This window comes from Scophthalmus maximus, chromosome 2 (assembly GCF_022379125.1).
Source record: "Scophthalmus maximus strain ysfricsl-2021 chromosome 2, ASM2237912v1, whole genome shotgun sequence".
Classification (NCBI taxonomy): domain Eukaryota; kingdom Metazoa; phylum Chordata; class Actinopteri; order Pleuronectiformes; family Scophthalmidae; genus Scophthalmus; species Scophthalmus maximus.
The window spans coordinates 30706545-30723350 of record NC_061516.1 but is presented as its reverse complement, the minus strand read 5'-3'; the positions used below and the strand labels follow the sequence as shown (position 1 = coordinate 30723350).

Sequence of the window (16806 nt, the reverse complement as noted above, 5' to 3'; positions counted from 1 at the left end):
AGGAGCGCGCGGCACGACTCGTCTGTCCACGGTGCGTCCGCGCCGCGCACGACCGCTCGGCCCGCGCCTGTTCAGCGCCACTGATCCGTCCACCGGCCTCGTTCCACCACAAAGTCCCCGCTACTCATTACCAAACCAAATGGACGGAAGAGTTTCGACCCCCCTCCCTCCTTCTCTTTTTTTTTTTTACTGTGCAATCAACTCAGGGGACAAGGAGACAAGCATGGCAGGAATTCGGCCGCTTCTCTCTTCCGATTGCCAGGAGGGGAGAGAGGGGGGTCCCGAACAAAAGATTCATTTTCCACAGAGGAAGGGGGAACCACAGCTGCTCACAGCCCTAATGATTTGTGTTTTATTTCCTCGCCGGCTCGAACCCTCCCTTCCATTCTGTCATTGTGGACTTCCAGGGCTGCCCGCGCGCGTCCTCCTCGGCCACATGTATCATCGTCGGAGCGGATGATGGAGGATGATGGTGATGATGGTGATGATGATGATGGTGATGATGGAGGGATGGAGCGGAGAGGACAGTCTGCTATTTCAGTCCGCATGCTGCTCGGCGGCGAGATGCTGACATTTCACCCTATCAGTTTAATTACTGTTGCCATGGCAGCGCTGCGCTGGTAAAGGCCATGCAGTAACGGATTTAACACACACACACACACACACACACACACACACACACACAGACAGACAGACTCAATTTGCCATGCAGCTCTCACGAGCACATGACGGAGCCTGGAGGACGCTCACACATCATCATCATCATCATCATCATCACCTGCTCTGCGCGACCACCGACCACGACCCCCGGAGCACGTCTCGTTAACGTCCCGGTGAAAGGTTATCAGCGGGAGGACGGAGAGAATGGATCCGGACGCGTTGCGTTCGACAGCGGGGGAGATGCTGTATAACTTGGCGTCGCGGAGCTCACCGAAACACACACACACACACACACACACGCGGAGACACGTATACGTGCCGTTCGTACACAGCCGGAGCGCCAAAGAAAGAAGGGCGTCTTACCGAAACTTTTGTCCCTTTTCTGCATTTGTTGAGCCGCTGAAGCAGCCGAAGCACCACCATGCAACCCGGAGCCGCCTGGTCCGGAGAGCAGCGCTGTCTGCGGGAAGACTGCGAGCTGGGCTTTGTTGCGAGAGGGAACAATCCAGCACGGCGACCAGAGGCGAATGAAAAGGAGTCGGGGAGGAGGTGGGAGGTGGTGCTGGTGGTGGGGGGAGCACCGGCCAACAAAACGCAGGCGGTGTGTGTGTGTGTGTGTGAGAGAGAGAGAGAGAGAGAGAGAGAGAGAGAGAGAGAGAGAGAGAGAGGGAGGGAGGGAGGGAGGGGGTGAGAGAGGAGGCGAGAGCGAGCTGTTCAGTCACGGCGTTCGAGGGGACGTTCCTCGCCGTCCGGAGCTCTGCACGCGAGCGGAGAGACGCGCGGGCGGCGGGTGACAGGGCGACGGAGGGGGCGACTCTCCCGTCGCGCCGCGGCGACCAGCGGATCCCACTGGCCACCGTGTGGAACCAACGGAGGCTCCTGCTGCGCGCGACGCTTTCTCTGATCACCGCGCTTTGACGCGCCACCGGTCACCGTGCGCACCGAGCTACAGGAGGGACGCGGGCCCCCCTGAATGCCCCCCACCCCCTCCCCGCGTCACCGCCGGAACGTTAACCCGGCGCTGCTCCAAAACTACTCACAGTTTTCACTCAAAACACATTCCTGCAATCTGAAAACATTTCAGCCTTTATTTGAGTCCAGTACCGATACGTGACACTGAGGTTTTCAAATTAAAAGTGTGTCATAATGTCAGCTCACCTTTCTCAGCAAGTTAAACAGAGACGCAATCGATCTCGGGCGCGGATTCCAGCTCCAGATTCCTCCCTCGAGGACGGGGGAAAAACTTTTACCAAACTGACGCACCGCGCCGATCTTCAGGGTGGGAACCCCGAGGCGCACCACATGGATCAGAAGGACCACTTCGCAGGATACTACCAAGCTACAGGTGTTCCGTCCGCTGGAGCATGCGAGGGGAGTGTGCAAGGCTCAAGTCGGAGGAGTCCCCATGTGTGGCCAGGAAAAAAAAGGGGGGGGGGGGGGGGGGGAGGTCGGGCTTTATTATCTCCAAAAGAAAGAAAAAAAAAAGAATCCAATCCCTCACCGGTGAGACATTACACCGCCACGATAAGGTCATTCACTTCATACGAGAACGAAGAGCATGCATGGATCGCGTGCGCGCCCCCAGAACGCCCACTTCCATTTCCCCCCGCACACACACACACACGCACGCACGCACACACACACACACACGCACACACAACGTCCTTCAGTGTTAGGGCGCGCGGGGGCGCGGCGCTCATTAGCACGTGGAGAGGCAGAAACACGGGGCGCGTTTGTTCAGGGCGGCGCGCGGAGTCCGAGTTTAACTTGTGGACTCGAATGCGTTTTCAGTGTTTACACACTGTGTGGCCTCGCCGACAACCCACGGAGGAGTTTAACGACAGGAGAAGCGCCGCTGCCAAAAGACCAGCGGCTCTCCAAAGCCCACACAGGAGAACCCGGGGGTTTAAAGCCGTGAATGTATTTCCAGTCCCGCAGCAGAGTGATGGTTTAACGGGTGAGATTTAAAGGCGACACTCTCACAGAACCATCCATCCGCTGCCTGACGCGCATTAAAACCACGTGTGTGTGCCAGTCAAATGTTGGATCATTCATCATTTTGTGAATTAAATAAAGAATAATAATAATCGTGCAAAAACGAAGGAGCCCACATGTGTGGGCAACTACTTTTTTATTTTTATTTTTGCTAAGAACATTGGTTGATGTAGTCTACCCATGGCATTCGCACACGCACGCGTCACTTGAGGTCCTCGGGTTCCAATGTGGTCTGCCCGGGGCCTGATTATATCTCCCTCGCCACAGTCTTTATTTAAATCATCCCATGTAATTAAAAAAAACGGAATTACTTTTCCCCCGTTATTGCGCCACAGCACGCGCCGGACCGCCGCGCAGTTGTGACTGGGATGAGGCCCCGCGCCACACACCTCCGCTCCCCTTTGCCGCCATACCTCACGGTTTGCTATTGCTTGCACACACACACATGCACACACACACGCACACGCACACCTCGCAGTGCTCCAGTCCACAGCCCAGACAAGTTAATAGTTGGCATGCGGCTCCAGCCTAAAACGCGGCGATAATGAGATGGGTCATAAAATGCTCCCCGCGCCATTATGAGTGATGAGATGCATTAAAGTTGACAGGGTATTACCTGCCAGTAATTAGGTTTTGTCATGGATTGAATTATTTCAAGGCGGCCTATCTTGGTAATCATGCAATTTGCTGCGGTGTGTTTGAGAGAGAGAGATGGAGGGGGACTGTGTGTGTGTGTGGGGGGGGGGGGGGGGTACCACCTCTCTCCCGGTGCCCTTCCACTCTCCTTTCACTCACTGCGTTCCGCGAATTATCCATCGTCAGTATGGATGGAGGATGGAGACAAGGAGGCAGCGGGTGGAAAAAAAGTGGATGAGGATGAAGGATTGCGGCGGCGCGCGGATCAAGTCTCCCCATCCAGCGGGAGCACGCGCCCCCGCACGAGCCCCTCACATGTGCGCAAGCGACGGGAGGAGAAGCTTGTCATGTACACACCTGACCCCCAACAACCCCCGCCTCCCCGCTTCTGTTGATAATGAAGAAATGGAAGGACGGCGCGGACCTCGCAGCCCAAAATGCTCAACACCGGCGTCCGCGGCGGCTGCGCGTAACCACCACAGTCTCTGGCGCTGAGCAGAGGATGGAGCCTGATGAGAGGAGAAGCCACATATTTTTGCACTCCTTGCTTTGCGCTAAACCCACAAGCACAAAAGAAGACTAAGCACGTACCTTGGAGTAGAGCCAGGGGTGCCCAAAACAAACGCCGCGGCGGTCTGCGAGGCGACCGTCTTTGTGTTGTCGTCTCTGAACCAACCCAAAGTGTCCTCGGGGCAACTTTGTCTCGGAGCTCTTCCCACTCCAGGTTGTCCGCACAAAACTTGGGGAGTTGAGGAAAAAGTTGCTTTCTGTTGCTCAAGTTGTTGGGATGTCGGATCCCCCTCCCCGGCGCGTCCCGGACCTCTCGGGGCGTCTCTCTCTCTCTCTCTCTCTCTCTGTCTCTCTCTCACCTTCTCCTCTTCCCTCGTCTCTGCCTGTGTGCGTGTGTGTGTTCGCCTCTCTCTGGTTCTCTGGCAGGGAAGAGCGGCGGAGAGTCGAGCCTCCTCTCCTATTTAAGCCCCTCCACCAGGTCCCCAGTCAGCAGCACACTCCAGCTCATCCAAGAAGCTGACAAGCACCGTTAGGGAAGGCAGCGCATGTTGCTCTAATGGACCTCATTAAGCTCTACTTACAGATGTTCTCTTAACATAATTGATCTGCAGCGAGTTGAGAGGACGGCAACCTATTCCCCAGCCCCCAATTATGGCCCGGTAATTAGATCCCCAACCTCCAGCTCTCCACACTCACCCTTCTAACATTCCGAAATATCAAAGTATCTTTCTCTCAAAGCGACCGCCCCCCTCCCTCCCACCACCTCACCTCCGTGCCCCCCCCCCTCCCACCCACAAGACACTATTGACAGTCAGATCTGCTAACCTTTGTAGTGTAGCCAGACTTAGCAGTGCACTGACTCCAACTGACAGAGCTCACTCACTCTTCCATTCCTCCTCTCTCTCTCTCCTCCCTGCCTTCTTTCTCTCTCTCTTCCCTCTGTACCCGTTGGGAGACAGAGTCAAAGAAAGGGAGAGACAGAGTGAGTGGCACAGATGGGGAGAGGAAGAGAGAGAGAGAGAGAGGAAGAGAGCAAGGGAAGGGAAGGAAAAAGAAATAACTTAGCACTTTCCATAACGGTTGTAATGATAATATCTGTCAGGGGAAAATCCCTTTTCCATAGTGTCTTTTATCTTAAATAATTCCTGTGATGGCAACTTTGAACGGGTGGGGTGAGAGTGGTGGGGTTTTTCGAATGTGTGTGTTTGTGTGTGTGTGTGTGGGGGGGTGGGGGGGGGGGGGGGGGGGGGGGGGGGGTGGGAGTGATAGTGCAGCTTTTATAATGCCACTCAGTGCCACTTCTATCGCCCATCTCATTAGCTCGGCTGCTAAAGCAAGAAAGCACTTGACATATATTTGTTTGTGACGGGCTGCCATCAGGTATTTTTCCCCGAGCCAAAACGGTGTTGGATAAAATGTTCACACGATATTTACCATGTATGTTGTCACATTTGTTCCGCACATATTTTTTTCTTCTTCTTCATGTGTGGATACATGACCCAGATTGAAATGTTTCTCTCTGTGTGTGTGTGTGTGTGTGTGTGTGTGTGTGTTTCCACAGCAGTACACATTACAGCATTAATATGACGCCTGTAGCTCCCTGACCGGAGGTGTGATGGAGGCAGAGCATAGGCATGCATCGTTTCTGTTTGCAAGCAGATGTATCGGTTGTTGTTTACGGGGTTTTCTTTCTCCTGTCTTTGAAAACAGTTTAAGTCTGGTGCTAGTTCAAATTTGAAAAACACTGAGTTGGTTTTCGTTTACTTTGGAAATTTGTAGGTTTGTTTTGTTTTATTATTAAATATTCTCTCCGCCTCTGCATTTGGGTCCAGTTCCTGCTCAACCCTGACAACAGTGGCCTTCAGATAAGAAATAAAGAATGAAGGGGAAATGTAAAAGACCAGTGTGAAGGATTTCAGAGGAGAAACTGAACAATGTATTCAGAACGTTTTCATTAGTGTAATAACCTGAAACTAAGATTTGCTGTGTTGTTGTTTGCTTAGAATGAGTCTGTCATATCTACGTAGGATGCTAAATGGACTATTATTTAGCGCATTTCTAGTCATATAGACCACTCAAAGCGCTTTACAGGAAAGTCACATTCACCCATTCACACACATTCATACAGCGCTGCTATTACCGCACATTTTCTGTCACATTCATGGAAGAGTCAGTTTAGGGTTCGCACCATCCAGGGCCTTTCTGTGGGGAGTTTGAATGTTTATCCCGCGCATGCGTGGGATCTCTCCAGGTACTCCGGCTTCCTCCCACAGTCGAAAAACATGCAGATTAGGACTAGGTCAATTGGAGATTCCAAATTGACCGTAGGTGTTAATAGTTGTTTGTCTCTGTGTTATAGACTAGAGATGTCCAGAAAGGCTGTCCGCCCGACGACCGTCGGCCCGGATAGTATTTCGAAGGGCGATTTCATTCTTGCACGCTTTGTCTTGTTGTGCGCGTGTAACGGTGGTCTGCCAGTCAAGTGCTGTACTGCGCAGTGTAAACTTTTTTTGCCGACAACCAAGATAAGAGCCCTTGCGTTTAGCGCAATAATTAGCACGTCTGTCTAATGTACCGAAGGTCGTGGGTTTGCTAGCGCGTCTCTTAAAGTGTCCGCTAGTGAGGTTTACACTCACTGACTACACTGCACAGCACTCGACTGGCTGGACCAGAGTTTCACATGCACAACAAAACAAGCAAGAATTAAATCCTGCTTACAAAAATTCGTGCTTAGTGACATTCTGAAAAGCGGTGTATGAACAACGCTTATAGAGCCAGGATCATTGGGTAAATTAGCCTCAAGAACGCTGACAATGGGTGGTCTATTTTGGATTTTTATTGTTTTATCACACTATAGACTGTTCATGTTACAGTGCTTTACTTAATATAAAATAAATATTTTATGTATTTAATATAGTCTATTAGTGAAGTAGCATTGATCACATTGAGGTGGGGATACATTTAGTCTCCACTGGGGATAAAAATGATTTAGCAGAGGTAGGGATACATCGACCACAAAGGGGGAATTCCTACGCACAACCACCCCCCCAGGCAAATTGCACACTCTGTACAGTAACATTAGCTTCAGATTAGCTAATGCTTGCACGTTAGTTACTACAGAAAGATAATAAGGCTGAAAATTTGCATCTTATTTACATTTGCCGTTATGCAAGATGACTCACATTTTTATGTCCAGATCCAGAGCATGGCATGGTTTTGCCAAATAAGCCAATGAAGTACCCACTGTCTACGTCTGAGAACATGAGCTCACATGCTAGGGGACAAGACTCATCACAAAGTATGGTCAATGGACAAAGGCGTCAGCAAAATAAATGCAATGTAAACAAGAAGCAACAAGTTTTGTGTCAGGCCTTTGCTTTTGATAATAAAGACGTAGGTTGCATCAGATTTCTAAGGATGCATATCACCCTGCATGACACCAGTCCAGTGCAACATGTTGGATACACTTGGTGGAAGCACAGGGTTCTCTGTATTAGACCATTTGAAGCATACCACCAGGGCTTCCTTGATGAAATGGTTGGAATAAAGATTCCTGTGCATGAAGATGGTGCAGCGCAGAACTTCCTGATGAGCTATTATCCATGTGGTGATTTCCAACATACATGGGTACTTTTGAGGTGGAGAGAACACCTGACCTCATTTGGGACAGGTTCCACTGGCCAGGATGAGGACCATTTTGTTAGTATGGGAATGTCTAAGGAAGAAGAAACTAAACAGGCAGACCCTTGACACCAATGTAGACCACCTATACATTTGGGTTAATCTTAATAGACTATCTGGAAAGTGTGTTATCATGGCTCGGTGGTCGCGGGTCATTGCACAAGATTTGCATAGGCCTACGTCACAAAAAGAAAAATCCAGAAGGAAGGCACTTGAGTTCTTCCCAATAAGTTGCATCATCATATGGGCACAGAGTTTGAGAACAGACTGATGGCTAGGCTGAAAGAACTGTCAGGCTTCCAGGGCTCCCACACAACATCCTACCACCATCTGCAAGGGGTTAATGGATCAATTTTTGACTGCATTGAAACATCGTTTAAGGTTTTGCTGTTTGTGCCGGTGACAGCACCACCACAAATCGTCTATTTTGTATATCTGTGTTAATAAAGATCACCAGAGGGCAATTTGAACTTAGACATTGCTCTTAGCCCAGTTTTCAGTCAAGAGCACATTGAGTGAACGCAAGTTTACAAAAAAATGTTGGTGACTATGGTCATGGCAATAACTGTTGTACAGATAAGAATACTATAAAGGCTATTATGATGACAAAACACAGTAAACATTTATATTAACACTTAAAGTGTGGGTTTGGGTCATATATGATTCTGTAAATTTGAGTTTGCATTCAAAGCTGGTATATGTTTGAAGTGCTTCAAGCGTCAGTACTTAAGCAGTATGTGTGGTGGATGACTGACCGTAGCTAAATATGCTTGCTGTTGAGACCATTCAGTAGTACACACCCGTAACTCCACCTGACCTGACATGGCTGATCCAGATTCCAGCTCTCATGACTGGCACATGATAAATATAAAGCCTTGGTATCGAAGTTCCATCCATACACCTCCTTGACCAATTCTGTTTAAATCTTAGCTGTCATTTATGGTTTTAAACGGAAAATGACCCCTATACTTCTAGAAGGATTTATAAAGTCAGTAAACATTTTCCTGAGGGGTCTATGGCTAGTCTCTATGCTAGCGTGATGTTCATTTCGTAAACAATGATCTCATTTAAAATAGACAATAAAGCACTGTATACATTGGAGTGTGGATAGTGTGATTGACAGCTGGTACCGTCCAATTTCAAAATGGCAGTTCATGAACCAATGATTGACATCACACTGGTTTGAGACTTGAAGGACACTGAGATATGCAGACCCAAATTTCCAGAGTTCATGTCTGAAAACAGCTTGAGGTCAGTCTGTGATAGACACAAAACAATGCATTTGTATGGATCCATCCATCCAATGTATCTGTATGTAAAATATATGATATATGAGGTTTATCAATCGAAACACCTCCCAATGCTTTTCATGAACTGAATCTAAACATTTCAGATCTTTTCTTTCAAGTAAATCTCTTCACTGAGGGCTTTGACATTTCCTGAAGGGACCCTCCAGACCCCCACTGCGCACGCACGCACATGCACAACTTTTCCGTAAGTTCCAGAGCCGTCCCTCCACAAAAAGTCTGGAGAAAACCTTTGGTAGTATGTCAGGAGGGAGCCTTTCAAATCTCAAGAATAGCTGGGCCAAAGAGTATTGACCCTTCTTATTAGTCCACTGAGAGTTAATGGAGATTACTTAATTCAAGCGCCTATTCATTTAGTCGGAATTTAAAATGAGAAGAGCAGCAGTCAAAGAGCTGGGAGTATGGTGAAGGCTGTCTCATTCTCTGTGACTCTGAACAGGAAATAATAGACAGTGGCCGCCGACAAGTGGAAGATAAAAACGGCAATCAAAGAGAAACCACAGCTTTATCTTCTGAAAACACTGATCATTCATACATGGTTTTTACTGTATGATCTTGCTGAAACATCCAATGCTGCATTGTGAATCAAAGACAATATGTTATAAAACTCGAAACACTGGGCCTGGGCATTTTATCATAAGAGACTTAAAGGTCTGTGTCGTGTATTGACTATGTATATGTATTTCAAAAAGTAACTTTAAACATGTCATGGACTCATGTCTTTTATAATTATAGAGATCATAATACACATTTGAAAGTGTAAAATGTTTTCATTATCATGGGTCTCTGTACTAATGGTTGTTATATCCATGCATGTGAAAACCATACAAGTGGGGAGATTTAGCTCATATTTTCTTCCAGCTTTTCAAACCACAAGGCCCTCCATCCTGATGCATTTACTGTGGAAACCCTGTCGAGAGAAAACCTATAAAAACCAAAAAAGTGCAAGAATCAAACATTTATCAAATAGGCAAGACGTCTTCAAATGCTACATTTATTCGGTTTTAATGATTCATGGACTAAGGTGCAGTCTGAACAGGCGAGTTTTCAGTCCGCACCGGAAAGACTGTCAGGTTTTTGCTGTCCTGATGTCAATGGGGAGCTTTGTTCCAAATTTTTAAATTCTAAAATGTGTTACTGTCAGGTCTGTGGATCAAGGATATTCAGCACATTCCTATTAGCTCCCTCTGATTTGAAAACAACCAATATAATAATAATAATACATTTCATTTATAGAGCACTTTTCATTGCTAAAAGCAATCTCAAATATAAACTCCCTATCAACACCAACCTTCACTCTTGAGGAAGTATGCTGTAATTATGCAATGATATGTAATCCGTCTGCTCACCGATGTAACTGTATACTGTCATAGATAAGGGAATATTTTTAAATTGAAATGACTCAGTGTGATATCACATGGGCTACAAGTTGATATTACTGTCTGACAAATAGCAAATATGAATGATTAATTTTTCATTTCAAATCTGAAAGATCTGAACATACTATTGACTTGACATCAAAATAGCACCCATAGAGATGACTGGAGCTGAATCTTGTGGTTATGTTGTGGAGAAAGAGACATCACAAAATAAAGTAAATATAGCAAAGACCTTTTTCAAAATAAGAATGAAGATGAAATATGTCTCTTTGTCTGGTTTTCAACCAATTACTTTAACTTTTGGCACACTTTATTGTGTTGTAGATTTAATATGTACATCCACTTTTGTCCACCGGTCTATACTAAGTAAACCTCAATTCAACTTGGAGCGCCATCAGACAGACTCTCAAGGACTCGTCCCACAGTCACTCCACTGTTGTCATGACCATGTGCTTCAGTTCACTGATGTGCATTCAGCAGGTTTCCTTCTAGGACCTCTTGGTATCTGGCTAAATCCATCTTTCCCTCAATTCTAAGCAGTCTCCCCGTCATCGCAGCTGCGTGGTTTCTGCCACCACCATGCTTCACTGTATGGAGGGTATTAGCCAGATGATGAGCAGTGATTGGTTTTCAGCAGACACAGTGCTTTGAGTTGTGCCCTAAGGGTTCAGTTTTTGTCTCCTCAGACTTGGGGACATTTTCCCTCAAGCTCTCATGAGTTCTTTAAACTTGGAAAATCCAAGCGGGGTATCATGCGCCTTTAACTCTAGAATGGTTTTTCGTCTTACCTGAGCTGTTCGTCTTTCCAACAGCTTCTCCCATCTCTACGGAGGACTCCAGTCCATCTGAAACCATGGACCACACATTCACAACCACCATGGCCATCATTTGCTGAGTCACAGCAAAAAGATTCTGTCTTTGAAAGATAAAAGATGTGATCTTTTCAATAAATGTGTTTGGACCCTGCCTTTCACTGCATTATGGATCATTGAGTGAAGATTGGTGAGCAAAACTGCCATATTCACTCTACACCACTTTATCCATTTAGAATTAAATCTACAACACAGTCATGACTGAAAAAAATAAAGGCTTCTGAAATCTTACTAGGTATCATGAAGTGCATATACTGTAAGTTATACACCGTGTACACAAATTACAAACTCAATTGCACAGGTGAACAGTACATAGCATTGATATTGTCTCATCACAAAGACAACATCCAAATTACTTCCATGTATCTGTATCAGTTACAGTAGATTGTTCTTGGCCTTTTATACTCCATACTGTATTGTGATGCTCCCATGGACACAGGTTTCAGTCATACTTTTGTTACTGTTTGTTAGCTACACATGCCAAGCTTACGTAGTGCAAAATAAACAGTGGCAGATTTCAGACAATACTGAAGCAAATGAAGCAGCTCTATGCACAAGTGCATGCTGCATGTCAGAGTATGGAAGAGAATATGGAAGTTCATCAATGCCAAAATTATTCAAAGCATGTAAAATACATTGAAATGATGATCAGGATACAGCAGTTTAGATCATGATAAAATACATTCAATTTGTAGTCAAACAATCTGCATTGTATTTATTGATATGTAACATATGTTAGTCACCCAACCAATGCAGTGATTGCAGATGTTCTAGGTGAAACCAATACCTATCGAGCAAGCTTTAGCAAATCATTCTTTTCTATGGTTGTTTAAATTTTATTTTATTTTGTCAGATATACAAAGAAACTGGCAGAGCATGCTGGGAAGTAGCTTCATGCTACAGGATCCGACAGAATCACTCCCTACTTCAAGGTCAAATCCAAAGGCGAGCCTTCTCCAAAGTTCAAGCTTCAAACATCGAACTGAAAACCTCTTCTCCACGTAGGAACCAGTCGCTGCAGGCTCTCAAATTTAAACTTTCTTAACTTTCCTTTTACTGTGCTTAAGGCAGGATATTAGCAAAACAGATTCAATGAAACAAACATACTTTTGGTGAAGACTAAAATCATATACAGCTTTTTGGAAAAAATAAAATTATTTTTCATGGTTTTCCCATGACTAATATGAGACTGTATCTTCAGTGGCTGAGAGAATTTACAGTGATTCCAATTCAAATAATTTTTTTGTTCCCTTAATTACTTTGCCATGAATAAATGTCTACAAATCGGGGGGGTCCAGAGTGTGATAATTGAACCAACTATGACCTGAGGACTGAGAGACGTCAGTTAAGTGGCAGAACCACATTTCATCCAGCAAATATTCTCTTCTGGGCTGGATATTGTTGAGTCCTTTTCATACCAGAACTAATAAAATACCCGAGGTTCGATGTGATGTCTGATCAATGACGAAAAAATAAACACTATTAAGAATCTGCTCCCGTCTGTTCTGTCTTGAACAGACAATGACAAGTTTGATTGTTATCAATCGGAGGACCAGATAGTTACTTAATCACAATGGAGAGAAACAGAGGTTCTTGGCTGATTTACACAATATCATCATGTGCATAATTTTAACGCAATATCAATAATTCATTGATATCACAATATTGAGATATTTCAAAAGCCCTGCAGGGAGCACATAGTCAGTTCAAGTATACAACATGGGAAGAGAACAAGACCTGAGCTAAAGCTCCATCTCATTGCAAGTCCTTTAGCCAAGGAACATGAACACAAACAGTGATATACAAGTAAAAGTTATGTATTTCTGTTATTTTTATACCTACATAGTATGTTTGATACCAAACACATGCACAGACAACATCTTTACACCAGCTGTATGTCTGCGATGCATAACACTAATACTAGCATAAGATGCGCCTTTGAATACCATTTCTCTGAACCTTTAATGATAACCTTGAACAATGCAATGCTGGTAATTGCTACATTATATCAATCAGTTCCATCCGGTGTGATTTCCTTGAGTAGCTTGGGCTGAAATTACTTGTGTGTTCAGAACTGAGCATTTCAAACAGACTGCTGTATGCCTCAGCAGCAATCAATCATCCTTAATCCAAAACCAATTTACTCCGCCTGAAGAGGAAAATATCTTTTAATCTCTCGCCGACAATCCCTGATTGCGGTGCCGGGCTTCAGTTGACAGTCAAACTGTGCTGCTTTTTTCAAATGGGAGGTTTATATTGGATTTGCAGTTGCCATCTTTACATACACATGAATGAACAGCAAGCACAATGGTAGAATGCAATCTTAGCCCCTCACTGATGATGGGATATTGCTTTACCAAACATATTTCTCCACAATCATGTGGTCAAGGTCATCATTTAGGATTAAGAAGAAAAAAAAACACAAACCATGTCCACTTCATGGTGGAATTTCAGTTGTGTCTTTCCTGTGTTCAAAACCACAGGCCCACACAAAGAAACCAACAAACCTCAGTGCCACACTAGTCTGATTATGAGGGACCAGGAGGTTTGGGGTTCAAATCCCTGTTGGAGATAGACCACAATAATATGTGCTGAGAAAACACGTAAATGTTACTGATATACACTTCAGGGACAATTTATTAGGTACACTAGCTAAAATGAATGCAGTCTAATACAACTATCGTGCATCAACACCTCTGTAAATCAATTTTTGACAAAAGCGAGGAGTTTCATAAAGTTTCTAATTGAGTGAGTGTTTTTGCTCTTCTGTCTGATTATGAACAAACTAGCGGGTGGACAGGAGCGGAGTCAGGGGTGAATTTAAAAGGTTTAATGTACAGTACAACAAAAAAAATGCATGAGAGTCTCTGGTTCCACCTTGCTTGATGTTCTGACCAGTGAGATCTGAAAGCACGGAGCAAAGGAACACAGAGTGGGGAGCCAACTGGAGTCTGAGTGAGTGAATGTGGTTTTATGGTAGGGTTGGATAAAGGACATTCATTTCAACTAGTTTCATCACATGTTGAATTAGGAACATGTGATAGTAATGTTACACTGTTTGTGCTGTGCAGAGAGGGGAGAAGTAGTTAAAGTCAGATGAGGTCAGTCTGACTAAAATCAATCTGAATGGAAATATTGAACAGTGTCTGGATCAGATTTTTTTTATTAAAAACAACAAAGGATTTCATTTGTACTTCTCTTCATCTTCTTCTGAGCTGCAGTGATCGAATGATTGTAAGCAGGGTGCGATTTGTAAAAAAAAGCAGAGGGGGGGATGAGTCGATCACGTGTCACGGGGTGACTTCGAACTCCTGACCTCTGGCATGGGAGACAGACGCGCTAAACAAACATGTGCTACCGTAAAATGCTAGCACGTCTCTTAACGTGTCCGTGTTGGTGAGGTTTACACACACTGCACATGCACGAATTAAAGGTGACATATGCTCATATTCAGGTTCATACTTTTAATTTGTGTTACCACTTGAAAAGGTTAACATGCTCTAATGTTCAGAAAAGGCATCAGTGTTCTCACACTGCCCATTACTGCAGCTCTCCTTTTCACCCTCTGTCTGAAATGTCTGGATTTCTTTTAGCCCCTCCCCCCGATGAACCCCAGTCTGCTCTGATTGGCCAACTAGCTCAGTGTTGTGATTGGTCAGCCAATTTCGAAATGTGTAGGAATTGTCACGACACAGAAAAATGGGGATTCTCCGATTGCAGGGGAGGAATTTGAAGACTGATGGCGTAACAGTGGCAAAACTAGGCTGACCAATATCGGAGGCTCCTTCAAATGCGGTCGACAAATGCGCCCCTCCATTCCTGAGAAACGAGCTGCTGACACAAACAGGACACACCACACTGTCCCATTTTAGTTTGCCCTTCTTTGTCTACTTGGTTAAGATCAAGTAGACAGGGTACTCCACAGGAATGCTTCCCCCTAAAAAGGACACAGCTCTAATGTGCAATCATCCACTTGAGCTCTGGTTGAGGCCGTGTTCTTGGGCCACAACCAGCTAAGAGATCACAGTGTGATTGGTTGTACACTCTTCCTCGTCGTTTTTAATGGTGGTTGGCAAACCAGCGTAATAGGCGCATTATCGGCACCTTCTGCTCCGGAGTTTTTCCCTTTCCTTTTGCAGTGGCAGACATAAATATTGGCGGGAAAGTGAAAGAAGAGCGACAGATGTAGTAACTTTTTTATTGTAGTGCTTTCATTTTGATAGGGTCGAAAAAAGTTGTCGTTTGATGTTAAATGTAGCGTAGTGTACTGACCCTAACCACAACCCCAACTGTAACCAAATAAAAACGCAGCATTTACATGCTTTAAAGGTGTAGAATCAAAGAAGAAATCTGAAATGTCACGTTGTTCTCCCGCCGTCTTTTGAATTCCAGGGGACGTGACAACACGCATGTACAAACGGTGAACCAATGAACAAGCTCATTCTCGTCTGGTTCTTGAAACCGTGTTCTCGGTCACAGACATACCTCATCCACTTCCTGTATGAAGCATACCTGACTACATTCAGTACATAAATGAGCCCCGGAGGTTAACATCAAACCCCACCTTCCTGTAGCCAGTATTACTTGCCAGTGATGGCAAAACACGGCGCCCCTTGAGACATCAGTAGAGCACGTGTCCAGGTCGCACCATCTGTCCACACTTATCTGACAGCTTCAACAACGCACTGATTGTTGCACAGGTTGCACACAAACAATGGTTCATGACATCATTTGTTTTGCCAGTTGAATAACTGTACAACTTCTCCTCTCCCACAAGTGTCGGTGACTTAACACAACATGCACATTTGTGTTGAAATTCAGGAATACTCTCTTTGAACAATGACTCAGTGAGATTTGGAAATTTATGGGAAGCTTTGATAAGATGCCACACTGTCACATTTGAACAGATCTCACTTCGGATTCTTTCAAATATGCAGTGTACCTCTGACAGGCAGCCATCTGCTGTACATTGGGCTTGTTTATGCTGTACGCCATCCTTCAAAAGCAAATAGTTATACTGAATCCATTATAACTTCTAACCTCTGCCAATGGAGTTGGAGTGAAGAGATATTTGATAACTCTCGCCACGTGTTTTCTCTCAGAAAATATAAAAATGGATTCATGCTGAACTAAAAGACAGGTCATGTAGGGGGGAAAACGTGGTGAAATGTGGTTATTACCCAAGGTTGTTGAAACCTACGACAAAGACCTGCAGACACTGTTTTTAATTATGGTAATCATTAATTATGGTATAGTTCTTTGTTTAAATAGCATTTATATATACTGAACACTTTATTAGGAACACCTGTTTATTCATGCCATTATCAATTTAGTCACCCATTCATTTGTCAGCACTGAAATGTATAACATCACGCAGTTACAGGTCAGGAGCTTCACCTAGTGTTCACATCTAACATCAGAATGAAGGGGGGGAAAAATGACTGAACAAACAAATCTGTAGAGTTTTGACTTAGAATGGTGCCAAACAAAAAATCATCCAGTGAGGAGCAGTTCTGTGGAGAGAAACTCCTTGTTGAGGATAGAGTTGTGTGAGATTGTAGAATGTTTTGTAATTGTATGGTTCAATGTGGCGTTCTCTCGCAGTCATGCCATGGATTACAGTCCATAGAATGCTAGTTTTTTGCCAGCTCTTCTTCCTCATGCCGGGGTCAGACCACAACATATTTTTGTCTGCTAACATGTACTGTGTCATATCAAGTGATTATTGAGTTCTAAATTCTCGATGTCACTGGAAAGGAAGCTCTT

At 45.0% G+C, this 16806-nt stretch overlaps 1 protein-coding gene across 3 annotated transcripts in view; it reads right to left on the bottom strand.

Moving 5' to 3' along the window:
* The window catches only part of lmo3 (LIM domain only 3), a 42764-nt gene extending 38611 nt beyond the window's left edge, over window positions 1-4153 (bottom strand). The window contains exon 1 of one of the 3 annotated variants that reach the window (XM_035626998.2): window positions 3883-4153. Coding sequence is in view for 1 of the 3 variants with exons in the window: in XM_035626996.2 (XP_035482889.1) it covers window positions 1024-1048 (25 nt within the window). In the remaining 2 variants the exon portion in view is untranslated. Of the gene's footprint in view, window positions 1-1023; window positions 1286-1818; window positions 2036-3882 lie in introns of those variants that run through there. The other 2 variants (XM_035626997.2, XM_035626996.2) reach the window with 2 other exon arrangements.
* Window positions 4154-16806: the final 12653 nt, after the last annotated feature.